The 20,298-nt window shown below is 44.2% G+C and overlaps 1 protein-coding gene across 8 annotated transcripts in view; it reads left to right on the forward strand.

The window, feature by feature from the left end:
- LOC114884001 (A-kinase anchor protein 2) overlaps window positions 1-20,298 on the forward strand; it is a 495,611-nt gene that overhangs the window by 340,484 nt on the left and 134,829 nt on the right. For all 8 annotated transcript variants that reach the window (XM_029202414.1, XM_029202415.1, XM_029202420.1 and 5 more), the window contains one exon: window positions 15,142-15,227. In XM_029202414.1, the coding sequence (XP_029058247.1) occupies window positions 15,142-15,227 (86 nt within the window). The remainder of the gene's footprint in view (window positions 1-15,141; window positions 15,228-20,298) is intronic.

A 20,298-nucleotide genomic window follows, 5' to 3' on the forward strand; every position in this document is an offset into this window, starting at 1 on the left:
TCTATCTATCTATCTATCTATCTATCTATCTATCTATCTATCTATCTACCTACCTACCTATGTATCCATCTGTTCATCCTTCCATCTATCTATTAATCTATCTATCTATCCACCTACCTACCTATCTAAAATCTAGGCAGCTTAACATCTGTCTTTTGGTTTTCCTTTCCCTTTTCCTCATGCCTCTCCAGCTTGTCTCTTCCTACTTATTTCCCCAATTCCGAATTATAAATGCCCAGCTACTGAGCTGGCAAATACTGATCTCTCCTTTAAGGGCAAGAAAGGAAGAGAAATGGAGCCGGCCAACACTGGATTCCTTGTAGCAGCGGAGGGGAGGGGAGAAGGGAGGAACTCACACTAATAATTTTGTCCCCACCGTATATCAAATCACCAGAGTGAGCCTGTGTCATTTTGAGTTGTGGATACTTTAAAAATGTTCATCTGTGTCCAGGAAAGCAGTAGATAAATTTGCCCATGATAGTGAAAGGAGACTTCGGGATATAAATACTCTGATGCGGCGTTATGGATGCCTCCCAAAAGTCTGGTCAAACAGTTATCTGAGTTTTAGCTTCCAGACTTCTGTAGTGGATCAAGCCAAACTCCCAAATGGGTTTTTAAACTTGAGAAACATCAGGCTTGTTTGTTTCCAGCCACATAAGCACTCTTGAATTGAAAACAACACAGGCTTATAAAAAAACAATATAAAAATTAATTGAGGGCTTCCCTGGTGGCGCAGTGGTTGAGAGTCCGCCTGCCGATGCAGGGGACACGGGTTCGTGCCCCTGTCCGGGAAGATCCCACATGCCGCAGAGCGGCTGGGCCCATGAGCCATGGCCGCTGAGCCTGCGCGTCCAGAGTCTGTGCTCCGCAACAGGAGAGGCCACAACAGTGAGAGGCCCGCGTACCGCAAAAAACAAAAAAAAATTAATCGAGAGCTCTTTCTTCTGCCTTTAGCACATTCAGCCCTGTGGCAGTTCAGACTCAAAACTCTTTAAACAAACCACCACCCTCACACACACATGCACAAACAGCCTGCTGAGAGCGTTTAACGTCCTAGCCAAGGGCTCTGGCCATGTCTCGGGGATCCATCCTGACCGCCTCCTGCTTCCCATCCTCCGTCACAGGTCTTGTTCCTCCTCTCTGATCCCAAGCCCTGCCGTGGACCCGTTTCTGGGAGTTGCCCGCTGCTCCACACCCATCAGCTGTGAATCAGGGGCTCTCCTGGTTCGTGCCCTGACCCTCTGTTACCCACGTGGGTTCATTTGCCAGGGCTGCCCAAACAGCGGAAAGGTATTCTCTCACAGTTCTGGAAGCTAGAAGCCCACGATCAAGGTGTCAGCAGGTTGGGTTTCTTCTGAGACCTCTCTGCTTGGCTTGCAGGGACTGTCTTCTCTGTGTGCGCCCATGGTGTCTCTCTGTGTGTCCAAATACCCTCTTCTTAGAAGAACACCAGTCAGATTGGATTAGGGCCCACTCAGAAAGCCTCATTTTCACTTAAAAAGACCCTAACTCCAAATACAATCACATTCTAAGGAACTAGGGCTTAGGGCTTCAAAATAGTGAATTTGGGGGAACACAGTTCAGCCCATAACACCAGACTAGCTGACTCCCCACCTGCAGGCCCACAGGTCTACTAAAATCCCATTTCTACAGAAATTCCCATGTAGGTAAAGTAATTTCTAGTTAAGAGCTATGATAATCTGGGGGGCAAGGAAGGGACCAAATCATCACTGGTATTTTAACTGAGCAAGCCAGCAGGAGTGATAATTATGACCCCAGCCATATAAAGGCTTTGGAAGCCTTGATTTAGATCTGGGTATCTGCTCTTTCTCCTGGCAACACTTTTCTTAGCCACAGTCTGCACTGCTGCATATTCCTAGAAGCGATTTATGTAAAAGGGAAGCCATTATGGCATCACAGAATAAAAACAATGATAGTAATAACTAACATATATTGAGTGCTTGCTCTCTTCCTGGCAGTGAGCTGAGGAGTGCCATGTATTAGCTCATTTAAACCACAGCAAAACCCTATGAGGTTTCGGGAATTCCCTGGCGGTCCAGTGGTTAGGACTCTGCACTTCCAACACAAGGAGCATGGGTTTGATCCCTGGTCGGGGAACTAAGATCCCACATGCTGTGCAGCCAGAAAACAACAACAAAAAAATATAACAACAACAAAAACCAACCCGGTGAGGTAAAGAGAACTAAGGCTTAGAGTGGTGCAATAACTTGCCATGGTCCTGTGGTTCTCCTGACAGTTCAGTAATGAGTTACTAACCAGCTTTGGCCAAGTCAATTTTTTCAACTGATGGTTTAAATTCAATCTACTTCAAAAAAATCTTCTTCGAGGGTCTCCCCTGGTGGCGCAGTGGTTAAGAGTCCACCTGCCAATGCAGGGGACATGGGTTCATGCCCCGGTCCGGGAAGATCCCACATGCCGCGGAGCGGCTGGGCCCGTGAGCCATGGACACTGAGCCTGCACATCCGGAGCCTGTGCTCCACGACGGGAGAGGCCACAACAGTGAGAGGCCCGCGTACCACAAAAAAAAAAAAAAAAAAAAAAAATCTTCTTCGAAAAAAATCTGAAGGACCCACTGTGTAGCACAGGGAACTATATTCAAAATCTTGTAATAACCTGTAATGGAAAATAATCTGAAAAAGAATAACTCTGTGTGTGTGTGTGCACTCCCGAGCGTAACTGAATCACTTTGCTGTATACCTGAAACTAACACAACATTGTAAATCAACTAGACATCAATTTAAAAAAAAAAGAATTTGAAATGGGATTAGTTCACAACTTTACTCAGCCTCCTTGTGAGGGACACTGTGGGAATTAAACCAGACTGGATGGCAAACTCAGATGCCATTAAGGGCCAGACAGGTAACATTAGTGAGTGATGTCAACCCACAAATATAACAATAGAGAGTGGTGGAGACTGAGGCCTCAGAGCAGGTAAATCTCATGTATAAAGGTAGTTATCAATACATAGATCTTGACAGTTGCTACCATGTAGCGTGGTGGCTACTGGGCCTAGTTTTGCCACATCTTCTCATTTTTTTCAAGAGAAACTAGATATTTGTTTGGATGTTCACGTAAATTGTCATGAATTTTAAATCTTGGCAACTAAATCATTTAAAGCAACAACAGAGCCTTGCAGACTCGACAAAGCATGCCTACGAGCTAGAAGGGCCACCGTTTGTAACTTCTGGACTAATGATGACCCTAAGAACCCTTCTGAACTTTCCAGAGGCTTTTCTAAAAATATTCTCCCCTATATACTTCTACTTGATTCAGGTGGGTTTTCCGAATGGCTGAGTGAGCTCCCAGGGGTCACCTGACACCACCACAGCTCCCCACCCCCGCCCCAAGGGAAGGAGAGGAGGCACTGGCAGGACGCCTAGAACTCAGGGCGGAAATACAACATCCTGGCCTCACAGCCAGAGGAGGCCCCATACAGTGAAGGAACAGAGTGATGCTGGAAATCAGATTGCCCAGAGAAAACCTCCTCGCAGACGACCAGCTTCCTGAGGGCCTGGACTGGATCTCCCCAGCCCAAGCACAGTGCTTGGCACAGAGTGGAAATGCAAGGAAGGAGGTCAAGGCTGGGAGCGATGGAACCACAGTTACATTTCTGAAAAATAATAGTGGTGATGATACAGAAGACACATCTGAGTTGGGAGACCTCTGGAAGCCTGAACTGGTGCAGCGGCAGTGAGGCTGGGGAGGGGGCGTCAGGTGGGAGAGCTTGGCAGAGCCCAGCTTCTTCCTGTCCCCAAGGGCCACGCTCTCCACTGTGCCTTCGGTCCATGGCACCCTTTTCACAACCAAGAGAGGGAAAGTCACAGCATGCCAGCTGGGTGATTGACCCTCCAAAGAGCCCAACGACCCTGAATATGTCCATGTCACTACCTGCTCTTTTAATCATTAATAGGTCAATGCATCTCCCTTGCATGGGAACTGGATCCAAGATGGTGGCTTGGATTTTTATTTAATTTTTTTCACTCTCTTGCCAGTTTTATTTATTTATTTTTTTAATTTTATTGACGTATAGTTGATTTACAGTGTTGTGTTATTTAATTATTTAATTTTAGATCACATGTTTAGGGGCTAAGTATCAAATATCTTTCCAGCCTAGTAAAATCAGGCTGGCAAATCTAATAGTTGGGATGCTGTGGAGACTATAACAGAATCCTTTATTGGACATGGAGGGGGAGCCCCCGAACGGTAATATCTGCAGATTGACTTGAGAGTAAACCAGGCTTTAGGCTGTTAGTTCTCTAACTTCTGAGTAGGGGCCCTCGAGTTTGCTGCAAGGGGCATGGTTGCCTAAAAAGGATTTAATTTCTGAGGACTGGCTCGGGCAGGCCAAAACAAACCATTTTCAAAATTGGCTTGGGGGCTTCCCTGGTGGCGCAGTGGTTGAGAGTCCACCTGCCGATGCAGGGGACACGGGTTCGTGCCCCGGTCCGGGAAGATCCCACGTGCCGCGGAGCGGCTGGGCCCGTGAGCCATGGCCGCTGAGCCTGTGCGTCCGTAGCCTGTGCTCTGCAACGGGAGAGGCCCCAACGGTGAGAGGCCCGTGTAACGCAAAAAAAAAAAAAAAAAAAAATTAGGGCCTACTTGAGGGGTAGGATAGGGAGGGTGGGAGGGCGGGAGACGCAAGAGGGAAGAGATATGGGAACATACGTATATGTATAACTGATTCACTTTGTTATAAAGCAGAAACTAACACACCATTGTAAAGCAACTATACTCCAAAAAAATGTATATGTATGTATGTACATGTGTATTTATATTATGGATATTTGTAAGTAAAGATAAATGTATGTATACATACAAAAAAAAATAGGGCCTACTTCATGTGGGGTTTTTGAGTGTTGGTGAGATAATATATGTTAAATATAGCACAACGAAGAGCACATAACAAGAACTTAAGAAATAATAGCTGCTATTATTATTGTTGTTATTGTTATTGTTACACCTTCCTACCCCATGCTTACAGGGAGAAAGTCAGCAAACTATTTTCCAGCCCAGGGTGCTGTAAGTTTCCACTTCTCTGCATGCTTGCCTCTGAGAGCACCCAAAGTTTATCGCAGCGTTTTTGTGGGGTGTCTAAACCCAAGGTGGAGCTTACAGGTACTAGGTGCTTTCATAGTCTTAATCCTCATCCATCTGTCTAAGGTTCTGCTGCACAGGTCAGCCTCTGCAGAACTAGATTGTCGTGGGATTCCACAGGGCTGTGCCTTGGAGCTCTTCCTGTGTGAAAGGACAACTGCCCCATCCTCGCTGCCACAGAGAGGCCCCATAAACCCCTAGTAAACGTTTGCTGAATTGCACTGGGTTGGGTTCAGTGCCAGCCGTGGCTCTATATCTCTCCAGGGACCCCACCACAAAGCCTTTATTTGATCTGCTCTTTGTGAGCTCAGAAACCACCTTGAATGGGAACCTCCAGGAAGAAAACTTCCCCTCAGCAAATCTTGTTTTTTTCAATATGTCCTCAAACTTCCTGTCCCCCTATCTCTGAAAACAAAAGAAATACAGTCTTTGGGATGGTAGTAAGCTCTTTTGGGTGGCAGTAAATTGTACTGGTTAGGCAGATAGCCTCTGAAGTCAGAGTGCTTGGATTAAATCTTGGTTCCATCACTTGCTAGTTCAGTTTTAAGTTTTCTAAGCCTCAGTTTTCTCCTCTGTAAAGTGGGGGTAATATTGTACCTGCCTCATGTACCTGTATTGTGTGAGGATTGAATGAGATGATACCCATGAAGACCTAGTCCTTGATCCATAGCACATCCTCAGTACAGTTTAGCTGTCATGATTGGTGTTGTCGTGGCCATGTTGGTGGAGAGAGCAATGGAGTGGAGAGGACATGGGCACGCTGGGCAAGACCTTGAGGTTTTATTTTTGTGCATCTTTGAGCTCCTTAAACATCTGCCCTGAGAGGCACCCAGACAAGCTTCCCTTCTTCAAGGAGGTGTAGGTGGGGGAGGGGGTCCAATGGCCTCAGGGTTGAGGAAATGGATTATCTCCAGTTATGGAAATAATGGATTATTTCGAGTTATTTCCAATAACTCACCCAAATGGTGGACTTTTCTTTTTCCCCGATGAGCTCTCCTCAGGAACAGGAGTCAAGAGAGGGAGAAGTGCCCCTGCCACCATTGCTTCTCGAGGCCCCAAGACCTGGTCTTTACATCCACCCAGGGAAGAGAAAGCTGGGGCTCAGAGGCAAGGATGAGCCACCACCTGGAGTGGGGTGAGCGGGGTGGGGTCACATCCTGCCCTACGCCTCCAAGCGCCTGGGTGAGGCTTCCCATCCAGAGGAAGCAAGTCCCATCAGCTAGTCCTTGGGTGGGGTTTCCCAAAGCCAAGTGTTGAGAGGCAAATCATTGTTCTGAAATTCCGCTAGGTTTTAATGACCACCATGCTGAGAACTCCTCCAAGAACAAAGTGAGATTGTTCAAACCCAAAGGGAGCGAAAGGCGATTAAAAGGAAGAGAAGTATCTAGCCAAGTCTCAATTCCAAGACTTGGATGAGGAGGAGAGTTTAGACGCAGGGGGACCCAGGCCCTAACCCCTTTCTTTTCATTGTGATCAATGAAATTTTCACAATGGGTCTATCTTTTGTCTGTAAAATGGGGTTGATATAATTTGGGCCCCAGGAAGAACCCTCGTCTAGGAAATCAGGCAATCTTGTCTCTGTCAGACCCAGCTTAGCAGCTACTTTCTGTGGGCCCTTGACACATGCTTTTGCATCTCAGGCCCTTGGTTTTCTCATTGAAACATGAAAGCCTGGGCTCCAGACTTCTTTGTAGCTCTGTGGCTGTTTCTAGGTCAATGCACCGATGAAGGCTGAGGCAGAGATGTGACGAAGAAGAGAATAGCCACGATAGGCAATAAGGTTGGAAGCACCTGAGAATCTCCACCAAGGTGCCAGTAAACAAAAGGTCCACTCCCAGCCATGGCCCCTCCACTGTGTCCTCTGTTCTTGCCTTTAGCCAGGCTATGTAGGGCATCATCTGGGATCTTTTCTCCCCAACCTGTTTGTGGCTCAGCTCTTCTTAAGATGGTCCATTCCAGCTGCCCCAGCAGCATGACCTTGTGAAGTGGTGAGGAAGGTGACCAGGAAACGGCCATGTGAAGGCTGAGGAGCACTCATCAGATGACAGAGCCTTCTGTCCTGATAAGAAAGAAGCACAGGCAGCCTTAAGGCCCCTTCCAACTCCAATTCAGTTAGGGAAATATTTAAGGATCCCCCATGATGTGCCAGCCCTCACTGTGCTGACTGAGGACTGAGGTGGGCATGGGGGTGTGGCCGGTGAAGGTACAGCCCCGTCTTCAAGGTACACAGGGTCTCACCACCCAGATGTTTTATGTCCGGTGACTGCACCTCCAGTGGTTTGATGGCAAGTGTCCAGAGCCACCTGGTCTTGCCTGGCTCTGGGGGAAAGGACCAATCACAGTCTGCTTCTTCAGCATCTAGAGTGAATCAGCTCAAAAGTGGGACTGTTACTGTTACCAACCCAGGCCCTTGGACTCTTTCATCGATAAAAATTGATTAGAGGCCAGATGAGAATCGCAGGCAAGGCGTTATCGGGACTCATGCTGCACGAGGGAGCGAAAACAAGGAACAGGTGCCTTTGCTCGCTCCCTGAGAGGAGGTGCTTGGGTCATTAAACAGGGTAACAACAGGGGCAGGTCCGTGGGTTGGGCAGGAGGCAAGGCTTAGGTGGTCTGCCCCCCCCCCCGCTCGGTGGTGCTGTGTGCAGGGATCATGCACAGTACCCTGTGTTTGCTCCAAGCACCTCAGAAATGGCTGTTGGTTTGTGGCCTTTCTGTATCTTATTGTTCGTAATTGCCCCAACTGCACATGCGTGCAATTATTTTTCGTTGCTTATCGTTTCTGTGTATTCTGTTGCCGGAGGAGATGTCTGTCCAGGTGCGAGCACTCTGGTTAGGGTCCCAGGTCCCAGCCTATCTCATTACCAGCGCCTTTGTGTTTCTCTTTTCTCCTTTGTGCACTGTCTGCTCTTACCCAGGCCCCGCTCTGAAGCTCCTACCCCTCGAACCTGGCTGCCTCGAACTAACGCTGCTCATTTAACAGCCACTGGGGGAGACTAACTGGGTATCAGGCCCACTCCCTGCCCACAGGTGCTTACAAGCTAGTTGATAAGGGCCCTCTAAGGCAGCACGGACGAGCAAATGCCGTCAGACAGACGCACTGAAGGGCTTTCCCTGCTCAGGCCCAATAGGCGGGGCTAATGCTCAGGGCTGAGTTCACAGCGGAGGGAGCAGGTGGAAACATCACTCTAGGGCTAAGACACCGTCACCCTGAGGAGCTGGCGCTGGAAGGCAGGGCTGAGTCCCGGCATCATCTGTGTATTGTACTTATACGAATTCGACTGTGTATTTCTAACTAAAGTAATGAGAGGAAGAAGAAAAATAGAAATTTTAAAACTGTCAGGGATCCTGCCTGCTATTCCAATCTATGTGCACGTCCTCTTGTGACAGACCCTACTGGTGCTTGTCTGACAGCCATTAACCTGTCCCCTTCTTTTTTGCCTGCCGAGATCTTGTTTTGTCCCTCTGTTTATCCTCCAGGTGGCCATGTGCTGAGACCCTCACCGACCCAGAGGGTAAATCTTGATTCATTAGCTCCAAGCCAGTTTTGATAATTCCATTCCCTTTTTCCATGGTTGGGTTAGGAATAGACTTATGCTCTGTTTCTGACCAGTGAGACTTTGGGGGTCGGCTTGGGTGTGTGAGGAGGGTGCTTCTGTGGAAGGCGTATTAACTCCTCCCTTCTTGTGCTACTGGATGTTTTTGTGACACGTGGAACTGCTGTGTCCATCTTGGGACCCCAGAGGAGAGTCAAGAGCATTGCAGAGAGGTCAAACTAAGGCCGTGAGGCCGTGGAGCCATTGAATTAACTACCTCTGCAACCAAACTACCTTGGGACTTCTTGTGACATGAGCCAGTCTATCCTCTGTTGTTTAAGCCTTTATTAAATAGGCTTTTGATTACCTTTGGCTAAAAGCACTGTCAATCATACACCCCAGTAGGAGGATGACAAGGGAGGTATTCTTCTGCTGTTCCTGCTGTCAGTCTCAGCTCCTTCTATCTCTCATATTCTGAGCATCTTCAAACACAGAGAAATCCTAGTTTCAAGATCTGTATTGTTTTGTACAACATGATCCTTAGTACAAGCCAACAGCATCATCTGGTACTTAACAGGAGAAATGATCTGTTCCAAAGCTGGAGCAAAAGTGGCTCTGTTGGGCTTTCTGAAGTACGGTGCTAATTGGACAGTATGGGAGATTTGAGGAATTTTCAAGGGCAGTTTTTTTGTTTTTTTTTTACATGTATCCATACACACATTTAATTTTAATTATTTATTTATTTATTTATTTTTGCTGTACACGGGCCTCTCACCGCTGTGGCCTCTCCTGTTGCGGAGCACAGGCTCTGGACGTGCAGGCTCAGCGGCCATGGCTCACGGGCCCAGCCGCTCCGCAGCATGTGGGATCCTCCCGGACCGGGGCACGAACCCGTGTCCCCTGCATCGGCAGGTGGACTCTCAACCACTGTGCCACCAGGGGAGCCCTAATTTTAATTTTTATTATTTATTTATTTATTTGTGGCTGTGTTGGGTCTTCGTTGCTGCATGTGGGCTTCTCATTGTGGTGGCTTCTCTTGTTGTGGAGCACAGGCTCTAGGCGCATGGACTTCAGTAGTTGCGGCACACAGGCTTCAGTAGTTGTGGCTCGTGGGCTCTAGAGCACAGGCTCAGTAGTTGTGGCGCACGGGCTTAGTTGCTCCGCAGCATGTGGGATCTTCCCAGACCAGGGCTCGAACCTGTGTCCCCTGTATTGGCAGACAGATTCGTAACCACTGCGCCACCAGGGAAGTCCCTAATTTTTAAATGTAACTCATCTCACGTGTTTATTCTGGTATTTCCAATTCAAATACATGGCTTTACTGAACTTTTTCTATATTACATCTGTATCTTTTTCTACACTGAGAATCTTGATTCCCGTAAGCACATGATATGACAGAGCTGGAATATCTCAAGGGCAGTTTTGATCTTGCAGGTTTGTGCCTTTTGTCTTTAGAACCTACATCCTTCGTGAGATGCAACCGACCTGTGCAATAAGCACGGGGGCACAGTGGAATCAGAGAGTGACCCCCAAGGAAGTAGAAAGTATGGGCGATTAGAACCTGGTTGAGAAGACGATATTTAAATGGTAGAATGTATTTAGAGGATAGATACAGATTTATCCGAAGAACTCTCTGTAATGGGAACTGGAGGTCGATGGGGATGGCGGGTCTGGAAGGGCTCCTTCCTTTCCTAAGACTGGGCTATGTTATGCTACTGTAATAAACAGCCCCAATCCTTTGGCTTAAAATAATAAAGGTTTAGTTCTCATTCATGTTACATGGCCATTGTGGGCTGGCTGTGTCTGTGCTTTGTGTTACCCTCTCGGCTGGGCCTTGGGCCAGTAGAATCGCCACTGTCTAGAACATTGCCATTCACCGTGGTGGAGGGGAAGGGTACCCTGGAGGGTCGTCCATCAGCAGTTAAATGCTCCGGCCAGAAGTGATCCATGCTACTGCTGCCCACACTTATCAGCCAGAGCTAGTCACATGACCTCCCCAACTCTAAGGGGGCCAGGAAGTGACATCCTGTTACGTGTCCATGAGAGGAAGGAACCAGGAGCATTTGGTGAACAGCACTAATGACCACCTTGGCCACCCACTTTGTCCAACGATCTGTCTAGAATCTTTGTGGACAGATGGGCTAGAGCAAAGGCCCATTCTCTTGCACATAAGAGTCCATGCTGACCTGTCTTCCTCTCTTTCTTAATCTGCTTTCACCTCGTGACACATGGTGATTCCAGGGGGTCTGGGTACAATTAGCATCCTCCCGTGCAGTTCTACCCTCTCCCTCTAAGCCTTGGACCCTTAATTTTTATTTATTTTTAGTGCCAGCCAGGATCAGAGCTGAGGAAGTCACCCAGTGTTTCCTGGGATGCCATCAGTTGCTTCCCCACCAAGCCTGCCTCCTTAGTTTGCTCGCCCTCTCCACTGTTCAGTCTAGTCCTGTCTCCCTTTGTTCAAACCCACAGAATCATCTTGTCTATAGTCTACCCTGCTCAAGACCTCGTGGCTACCTGCTACCAGCTCAAACCCTCTCCTTGCTGGTCCTCAGGTATGCCCCTGGCTTCTGCAGCCAGGGTTGAGCCCAGCCTCCTTCCTTTTGCTTGCACTGCCCTGTCAACCGCACACATATTATTCCCAACAGAAATCGATAGAGAGAGTGGCCAAGCCAATCAGCAGAGTGTGCCCTGGGAACAGAGACCCAGAGATGTGGACACCAGGGAACGGGAAGCTTGGGCAAAGGGATGTATCTATCTGACTGTGTAGCTAAGTAAGGAGGTGTATAAAAAGGAACAGCGACAAATTCATGGTGGATTTGATTTATTCCTGCAAGATCTTCATAAAACTGTCCCTGATGGAGTATTCATAAGCATCCCTCAGCTACAAGTAGACGGGTCTCAATTTTTCCACTACAGGGAAATGCAAACATATTTTCTTCTGGGAGAGAGAAGTTATTTTTTCCTGAAGGTTTGATCCAGTCTTTTAAAAATGTAATTAAAATAGTAGTAGTATTGCTAGGGATTGTAGAAATAATATAAAATATATTTTCTCAAAAAAGTTATAAATAAGAGGTTGAGCAAAGGGAGAAGGGGGGATATAAAAGTGGTTATTTGAAAGTACAGTAGATAGAAATATATGTGAAATATATATATTCTATATTATGTATCAAATTATATATATATATATGTTGATAAAAATCAACATTGAAAGTTGTTGATAAAATCCTAGCACTGAAGGAATCTCAAACAAGCAATCTAAGCTACGCCCCTACCCACGTGTGGTACAATCACTATTTTGGAAATGGAAGTGGCTTTTTTACATGTTTAAGCATCATTCAATAAAGACATGTCAGTCATCTTGCATCTTCAAGTCTGCAAAATGGGAGGATCTCTTGTACATTGGTTATGAAAGAAAATTGACCCGTAGCCCTATCAGGTGTAGTGTGCGGGTCTAGTACCCTCTCCAAGAGTCTTATTATCATGTCCTTCTCAGACTCCACTTTTGCAGGGAGCTCCCATGTACAGATGGCTGCTCTCTTCTCTCTACCCTGAGGTCCAAATGTGGGACCTTATTAATTTCCAGTCAACAACACCAATAGAACACAATGGTGTAAGACAGATCTTCTCTGAAGGTATGAGAGTAAGGGGAGAATTACATCCTGACACAGCACGATGAATAATTTAAGATTGATTTTTAAAACATCACTGTTCTCAAAAGTCCTTTTTATCACCCCCGGGAATTTCTTACTGACAACTCTTGTTCCAACATTTTTCAGCTACTCTCCTTCTTCTAAATGGACCTCTTCCATTTTTCTTTTCCTTCCACCTTTTCATACTCAAATGGCTCGTAAAGTTGCTTTGTTCTCCAAAAACAGCTTTCTACCTGGAAGGAATTTTGCTTCTCTCTTTTAAAATAACATTTTTCTGTCGTCACAACTTATTATCAGGATTAATAACATTTTTAAGTTGAAATGTTATATCTATTTTCTCTCACCCTTGCCATGAATTCTGAAGTGGTTTCTTGGCTGCAGGCTAAAATTCTAAGAATACACATATATTTATGTCTCATAGCTCTTTCCTGTGGCCACATATCCTTTCATAAAGATAGTATTGCTTATGAAAGGAATAATTATAGCAGAGAAAAGATTCTTCCCAAAGTGAGATATAATAGAGAGAGACAGATGGGAATTAATACTCGTAAATGAATTTTATGCAACAAAGGGAATTATATTTGCATAGTTAAAAATGAAATACTTTATCCAAAATTATTTTCATCTATGATTTTCGTTATAGATTTGCATCTATTAGCTATTGTTACAATAATGTTGCTTGACAAATCATCCCCAAACTCGGTCACTTTTATTGTCATGCATATGCAGTTGGGCTAGGGGTTGGCTGATCTACACTTGGCTTAGCTGCAAGGTGTGGATTGGGTCCAAGTCTGGTCCCCATGACTCTCATTTCCTTGCAGGCCAACTGGGACATGTCCTTCTCATGCTAGAGCAGAAGTGCAAGAGGGCAAACATCACCACACAAACCCATTTCAAACCTTTGCTTGCGCGATATCCACTAAAATCCCATCGGTCAAAGCAAACATCAGGAGGACAGGGAAGACAGTTTCTCCCACAGTGGGAGAGAAGGGGACCGAGTATTTGCTGAACAATAATTCAAATGATTCCATAATTAAATATCATATATTTGTCCATCATGCCCAACATCTGTATGTCTCTGCCAGCCAGATCCAACAGGCACCAACAGTGGCTTAAACCAGGAGGGGCTTTAGTTAAATGCAAGATGTGTCTGGGAAATAATCTATTCATGTGGGAGCAAAGATTTCTTTCCCAGAAACGTGCGTTTAAGACAAAGCCCACAACCTCCCTGAGAGGAAATTGTAGGGCAAGTCATCAAACTTCTCTGACCCAATTTTTACAACCCAGTGAGAGACAATTATTTGTACTTTGCAATAAATTATAGCCCATGGATCTTGAGTAATCCATTGTGCGTATTTCCTGTGAAATGAGGCTCTCAAGTATTCAGAATATAAAACAAGGCAATGCAACCAGTGCTAATGTATTAACATTTAATTAATCTCCTATTAGTTTATTTAAAGTGTCATGTAATTGCAAACAGTTGTTATAGTTTCACCACCTGATTTGTCCAGTTGATCCTTAGAAAAATGCTGAAGTATCACAATCTTTCCTGGACACATCTCTGGTTTCTTGATTTAGCACAGAGGCTGGTAAAGCACGTCTCATGAGCCAAAACAGCCCAGCGCCTGTTTTTGTAAGTAAAGTTTTATTGGAACCCAGCTGTGTCCATTTGTTTTTATGTTATCTTGGCTGCTTTCCTCTATAATGGCAGCTTGAGAAGCTGCAACAGAAGTGGTCTGACCTCAGAGCCTAAAATATTTACTATGTGGCAAACAGGAAAATGTGCCAGTCCTCATTTAACATAATGCTAGACAGTTGAAATTTGGAATTTGGGTGATACACACAGATCCGGCATGAATATTGCCTTCAAGTTACCCTTAGAGAAAATTATTCAAGAAAATCAATAATGTAAATTAATATTACACAGTTTTAGTCTGTTTAAGGAAACAATCTTTTCAATACTTTAAGCTATGAGCGCTTATATCCCAGTAGGCAGTTATTATACCAATTATAAAATTTCTATCTGCCTATTAAAGTGGACCCTGAGAAGCTCTGCTAAGTATTGCCTTCTTAGCTTTTAGAAGATGACTTTACTTTCAATATTGTTTTTTAAAAATATACTTGTCATTACTTCAAACTTTTCACTCTTGTAGACCATTCCACCTCCATTCACACACATAATTGCATCTAAATTAGTGTAGTTTTACTGTGCTGTGATCATGGGTATTTCCAAACACCAGCCGCTGATCTGTTTTGTTGAGGTTGGAGAGAGCAAAACCTTGTATCTTGCCAGATGTCCACACTTGGAGCCTGTCTGACAGCTTAAGAGAAAAGGAGCTAACATGCATTAAGACTTGGGGAGAAATATATATAGATTTTAAAAGTGAGTGTAAAGTCTCAGTTATTTCCAGCAGCTGTGTAGAATCTAGGACAGTGAATAATCTGAGGTCATTGCTATTGGATGTTGAATTAGATTCAGATGTGCAGATTTCTGTGTTATGGGGGTCACTTTAAGCTCCAAATAAGACCTCACTATGAGGCCTGGATTCTGGAGGAGTTCATTTTAACCTCTTATCCACTCTGGACTAGGAATAATACTATTTAGAAAATACAGGATTTAGATAATGACTCCAGACTTGGAGATTAGATAAAAACAGGAGGTGCTGACTGACCACACTTCTGAAAGGAAGCTCTCCTGGTAACTGCCAGGCAGTTAAACTATGGGTAATCATTGGTTTCCTTTCAAGTCACATGGGCTTGGAAGCTGCGAAACAGTGATCTCTCTACGCCAGCTGAACGCACTTGGCTCAAATGGCACCATTTTGATTTTTCTTTTTCAGGAGTTGGGTGGGAGAGTGTGCTGCTAACAGGAGATGCGATAACCTCAAAAGCCACAGACACATCCAGCGCAGACATGACTGTCAAGGTAAGGCATCCTTTCTCCAGTGTGATTCTCAAAGTGCATCTCTAGAGGAAAGTAAGTGTATGGCTGATTTCTGGGGGCAAAATGAGCACTGCCCCTCACCCAACTGGGGTTCTCTCTCTGTTCACTGAAGCCTCGGTGAGCCAACCAGAATAGGATTTGCTGAAATTTGGATCCAGATTAGGAAGCCACCTGAAAACTAGAATCTAAGACTTGTGATTTCCAATGGACCGGTTGTAGGATCTTCAGTGAATATCTACATGTAGATTGTCTGTAAGTGGTAACCCTGTGGGGACAGTGAAGCAAATATGAACATTCTGAGCTGAGAAAGCCAGGCCCCACTGTGCATTGTGAAGAAAGGTCAGAGAGGCATAAAGTAGCTTTGATCTTGACTCAAGTTTTCCACTGATGTCAGCAGGAAGGCAGCACATGGCCCACTCTGCCTGGAATGCTAATGGCCAAAGGTTTACAAAATGAGTCATTTGGAAATCAACCTAATTATCATTGTTCAAATTAAATGCATGAATTAGTAATCATTGCCTAGATTTAAGGAATCGGTAGCAAAATATATCAGACATACCTACTTCCCTTATATTACTGGAATAGACACAAGGGAATGGTCCTCCTCTCTTGGAATTCTGTTTATGTTTCACTTAACAAAGGCTGAGGGTGGGAGGGCTTTCTAACATTTTTGCTTGAATGATTAGAATTTAAATAAATGCCACTTATGAAGTTTTCTTGGAAAAACAAAAAGTATTGTCCTTTTTTATATTGAGATATCACTAGAGTGATTTCCCTCCTGGGTTTTTAATTAGAGGCTGTACAAAAGAATATACAGGATGAATTTATTCAAGCTTTCCTTTGTAATGTGATGGCTGAACTTGTGTTATCTGTATTAAAGATGTTAGAGAAAGCAAAGAAACATACCACAGTGAAATGTATTATAAGATGGGAAAGTAGCTTGATTGGTTAAAAGAGTCAACTAATCTAAATACTAATTATCGCATGCTGCAAGTTTGCTTGTAATTATGTTAGAATTTGCAAGACAATGATATATATTGCAATGATGTATGGGTGTGTTGCTGGCTACTCGTGCAAAGTTTGAGAAATCTTTGGCCATGTTGGATAGAGAGGGGTGGATGCTGATAGAATTTGATGGATTTTGATGTGCTATTTTGCAATCTGTCATCATTTTAAGAATTAGTTTCTGAGATGTGTTGCTAGTGTACCTGCAGAGTTTGTTATATAAAAGCAAATGGTGTATTCTGATACACACAAGTTTTGCTTAAGTCCCATTTTATAAGGTTACTATTTAATCAGTGTGCACCTCTTTGGCACCAGGATCTTGACTAAAGTTTTATTTGGGTCTATTCAATTTTGATGTCATTCTCAACCTCTCTTTCTGTCTTCTTTTATTGAATACCTGGGAATGTTTTATAAGAACAGAGGATTTTTAGTTCATAAGAACTGAACCCACTCAGAAGAAAGAACACTATATACTTTAAAAAGTTAAGCAAAATACAAATATATTTACTACTCCAATAAATTCCTACAAGTATTATTAAGTTACTCTATTAATGCTAGTCTCTTCTCAATAAATGATTTTTGAAACCTCTAGGTGGATGTAATTTAGGGAAGCACTTCTGTTTAGATCTTTTCTGTTAGGTTTCCCAATTATGCAGCAATTATCAATTTTTTTCCTTTGGTACCATGCTATTTCCCACCCCATACCGCTTTATGTATCCATCCTGCCCTGTGTCTTTTTTTTTTTTTTTTTGCGGTACGCGGGCCTCTCACCATTGTGGCCTCTCCCATTGCGGAGCACAGGCTCCGGACGCACAGGCTCAGCGGCCACGGCTCAGCGGCCACGGCTTACGGGCCCAGCCGTTCCGCAGCATGTGGGATCTTCCCGGACCAGGGCACGAACCCGCATCCCCTGCATCGGCAGGCGGACTCTCAACCACTGCGCCACCAGGGAAGCCCCCGTGTTTATCTTAAAGTATTATTTTTTTCTGTGTCTATAAGTGCCTGATGTTCATAAATTAACTACAGATTTCTCATCATATATTCATGCCTCTACAGCTATTCCTGTTTCTAATAGCTACTCCATACATCCTTGTAATATCAGCCACTCCTGTTTTTTGCCTTGGGAAAGCAAAATGTTCTGTTAAAACATTAATTACAATAAAACTTGATTCACTGACATTTCCTAAGGGGAATGTCCGCAGAAACCACTAAAATACCTTGGTTTCCTCCCTGTTACTCTTCTTGAGATAGATGTACCTTTCCTCATGCTTAGAAATTCTCTTTCTGAAAAAGGCACTTTTTTTGTGATGTCAGTTGTCTGAATATGGTTTTGTCTACTATATGAGGCTTTTTAATACCATGTCTTATTTTGAAATGATACAGTCATGCTTCTAAAAATATACATGACTCAGATGAATGAATTCATTTATAAACGGACTTTTGTCATTCTAAGGAATGTTGAACTAAGAGCATTTATGTTAAAAACACCCTCTAAATACTGATACAGGTAAGAGTATCATGTAGGCCTGCTGAACAATTTAAAATCACTATGTAGTAGGTTGAATTGTGAATCCTTTCCTTCCCCGCAAAACCACATGTCCAAGTCCTAAACCCTGGTACCTGTGACTATGACCTTATTTGGAAAAGAGGTCTTTGCAGATGTAATTAAGAATCTTGAGGTGAGATCATCCTGGACTAACCAGGTAGAACCTAAGTCCAATGACACATGTCCTTATAAGAGACATAAGAAGAGGTAACACAGAGATGAAGGCCACAAGAGGAGACAGAGGCAGAGGTTGGAGTTCCATATAGCCCAAGCCGAAGAACACCAGAAGCTGGAAGAAGCAAGGAAGTATTCTTCCCTAGAGACTTCAGAGGAAGCAGTGCCCTGCCAGTACCTTGATTTTGGATTTCGCCTCTAGAATTGTGAGAGAATAAGTTTTTGTTGTTGTAAGCCACCGAGTTTGTGGTAATTTGTTACAGTAGCCCTAGGAAACCAATATACTCGGATCTACCCAAGAATTATACCTACAGTGCCAATACCATAGAGGCTGAAAGCCAATATTACACACATTCATCACTATTTTCTTATTATACTATGCTCAGCCTTTACAAGTTGTTTTTACCTTTTCTTGTTTTGAAAGAACCATTAACCTTTTTCAGCCTGAATCCCGATTCACTAGAAGGAAAGGGTAGTCGTATTTGGGAATAGCGTCTAGATTATATTTTAATCTGTTTTGCTGCTTGTCTGGCTAGATATTGATTTTTTTTTAAAGTATGGATCAATATTTTCTAAAACTTGCCTGACCATGAGAATCATGAGCAGTGTTTTAAAAAAACATAGCTTCCCAGGCTTCTCCTTTCAAAATTCAGATCCAGAAGATCTGGGTTTGAGAATTAGCATTTTAAACAAGTGCTGGTGATTTGGGGGGTCAGTTTGGGAAAATGTTGTCTAGCGTACCACTAAAGCAGTAAGGGGTGTGGCCACAGGAGCCCTACCGCTGCCCTTGGCTCTCTGGTTGTCCATCTGGTCTGAGAAAGGACTTGGGGACTCCCTGTTCAAAACCCTTTGGTTCCATTTCTTTTGCACACCGACTAAGGCTCAGAACTGCAATTTCATTTCTAGCCCCATCTTCTATCATGTCTGTCTCTGGACCTATTTTTGCCCTCTGCACCCAGCCTACTTGTAACCAGAATGATCTTTTAAAAAGGGCAAGCCAGGGCTTCCCTGGTGGCGCAGTGGTTAAGAATCCGTCTGACAATGCGGGGGACATGGGTTCGATCCCTAGTCCGGGAAGATCCCACATGCCGCGGAGCAACTAAGCCCGTGCGCCACAACTACTGAGCCTGTGCTCTAGAGCCCGCGAGCCACAACTACTGAAGCCCGCGCCCCTAGAGCCCGTGCTCCACAAGAGAAGCCACCGCACTGAGAAGCCCGCGCACCGTAACAAAGAGTAGCCCCTGCTTGCCACAAAGCAACAAAGACCGAACACAGCCATAAATAAATAAATAAATAAATAAATAAATAAATAAATAAATATATATATATATATATATATATATATATATATATATATATATATAAAAGAGAAAAGAAAGTGGCATAAGAGAGAAGCAGAAGAGACAGACCCTCATATGAGGACACAGGGAGTAAGTAGGTTTGAGGAAAGGCCAGTGTTCCCCCTTAACTGCAGTCTAGACAGAGATTGTCTTAGGCAGGTGCTGTGTCTTTTAAAACCCCATGGCTTTTATTCAAGGCTTCCTTCCTCTTCCTCCCTCTCTCTCCCAGCTCAGCCAACCCCTATTTATATTCAAGTCTTTGGCTCAAATATTAGGCCTTTCTGACCATTATCCTCACGTGCTCTTGAAGGCCCTAGTGCTTCTCCTGCAGAGCCAGGCACGTAAATAACCATCAGCGTCCTTGCATGAGATCCGGTCTCCCCTGCGGGAATGTTGTCTCTGTGAGGACCTGCATCCCAGCTCCTGACCGAGTGTGTAGCCTGTCATGTGCAATTGTCAATTGTTTTTGCATGAACGGATAAATGAAGGAAGAAATGAAGACAGTGTCTGTCTAGACTGCAGTTAAGGGGGACCACTGGCCTTTCCTCAAACCTACTTCCTGTGTTCGCACTGGAGGGGTCTGTCTCTTGTGCCTCTCTTTATGCTTTCTTTTCTTTTTTCTTTCTTTTTTTTGAAATGTAGTTGATTTACAGTGTTGTGTTAGTTTCACGTGTGCAGCAAAGTGATTCGGGTACCTATATCTATATGTTCTTTTTCAGATTCTCTTCCATTATAGGTTATTACAAGATATTGAGTATAGTTCCCTGTGCTATGGAGTAGATCCTGTTGTTTATCTATTCTTTTTTTTCTCTGTCATAGAATCTTTAGTTTACATGTTTTCATCACAGCGAGAGAATCCATCCCCTACATCCCCCTGAAGCAAAGTGAATCAGCTATAGCTATACATATACATGTATCTGTTTATCTATTCTTATGCTACTTTCCTCCATGTTTTGTTTCTCACTTGTTAGTACCTCTAAATCACAGT

The sequence above is a fragment of the Monodon monoceros genome, unplaced genomic scaffold, assembly GCF_005190385.1.
Source record: "Monodon monoceros isolate NGI ecotype Baffin Bay Population unplaced genomic scaffold, NGI_Narwhal_1 Super_Scaffold_5, whole genome shotgun sequence".
NCBI classification, from domain to species: domain Eukaryota; kingdom Metazoa; phylum Chordata; class Mammalia; order Artiodactyla; family Monodontidae; genus Monodon; species Monodon monoceros.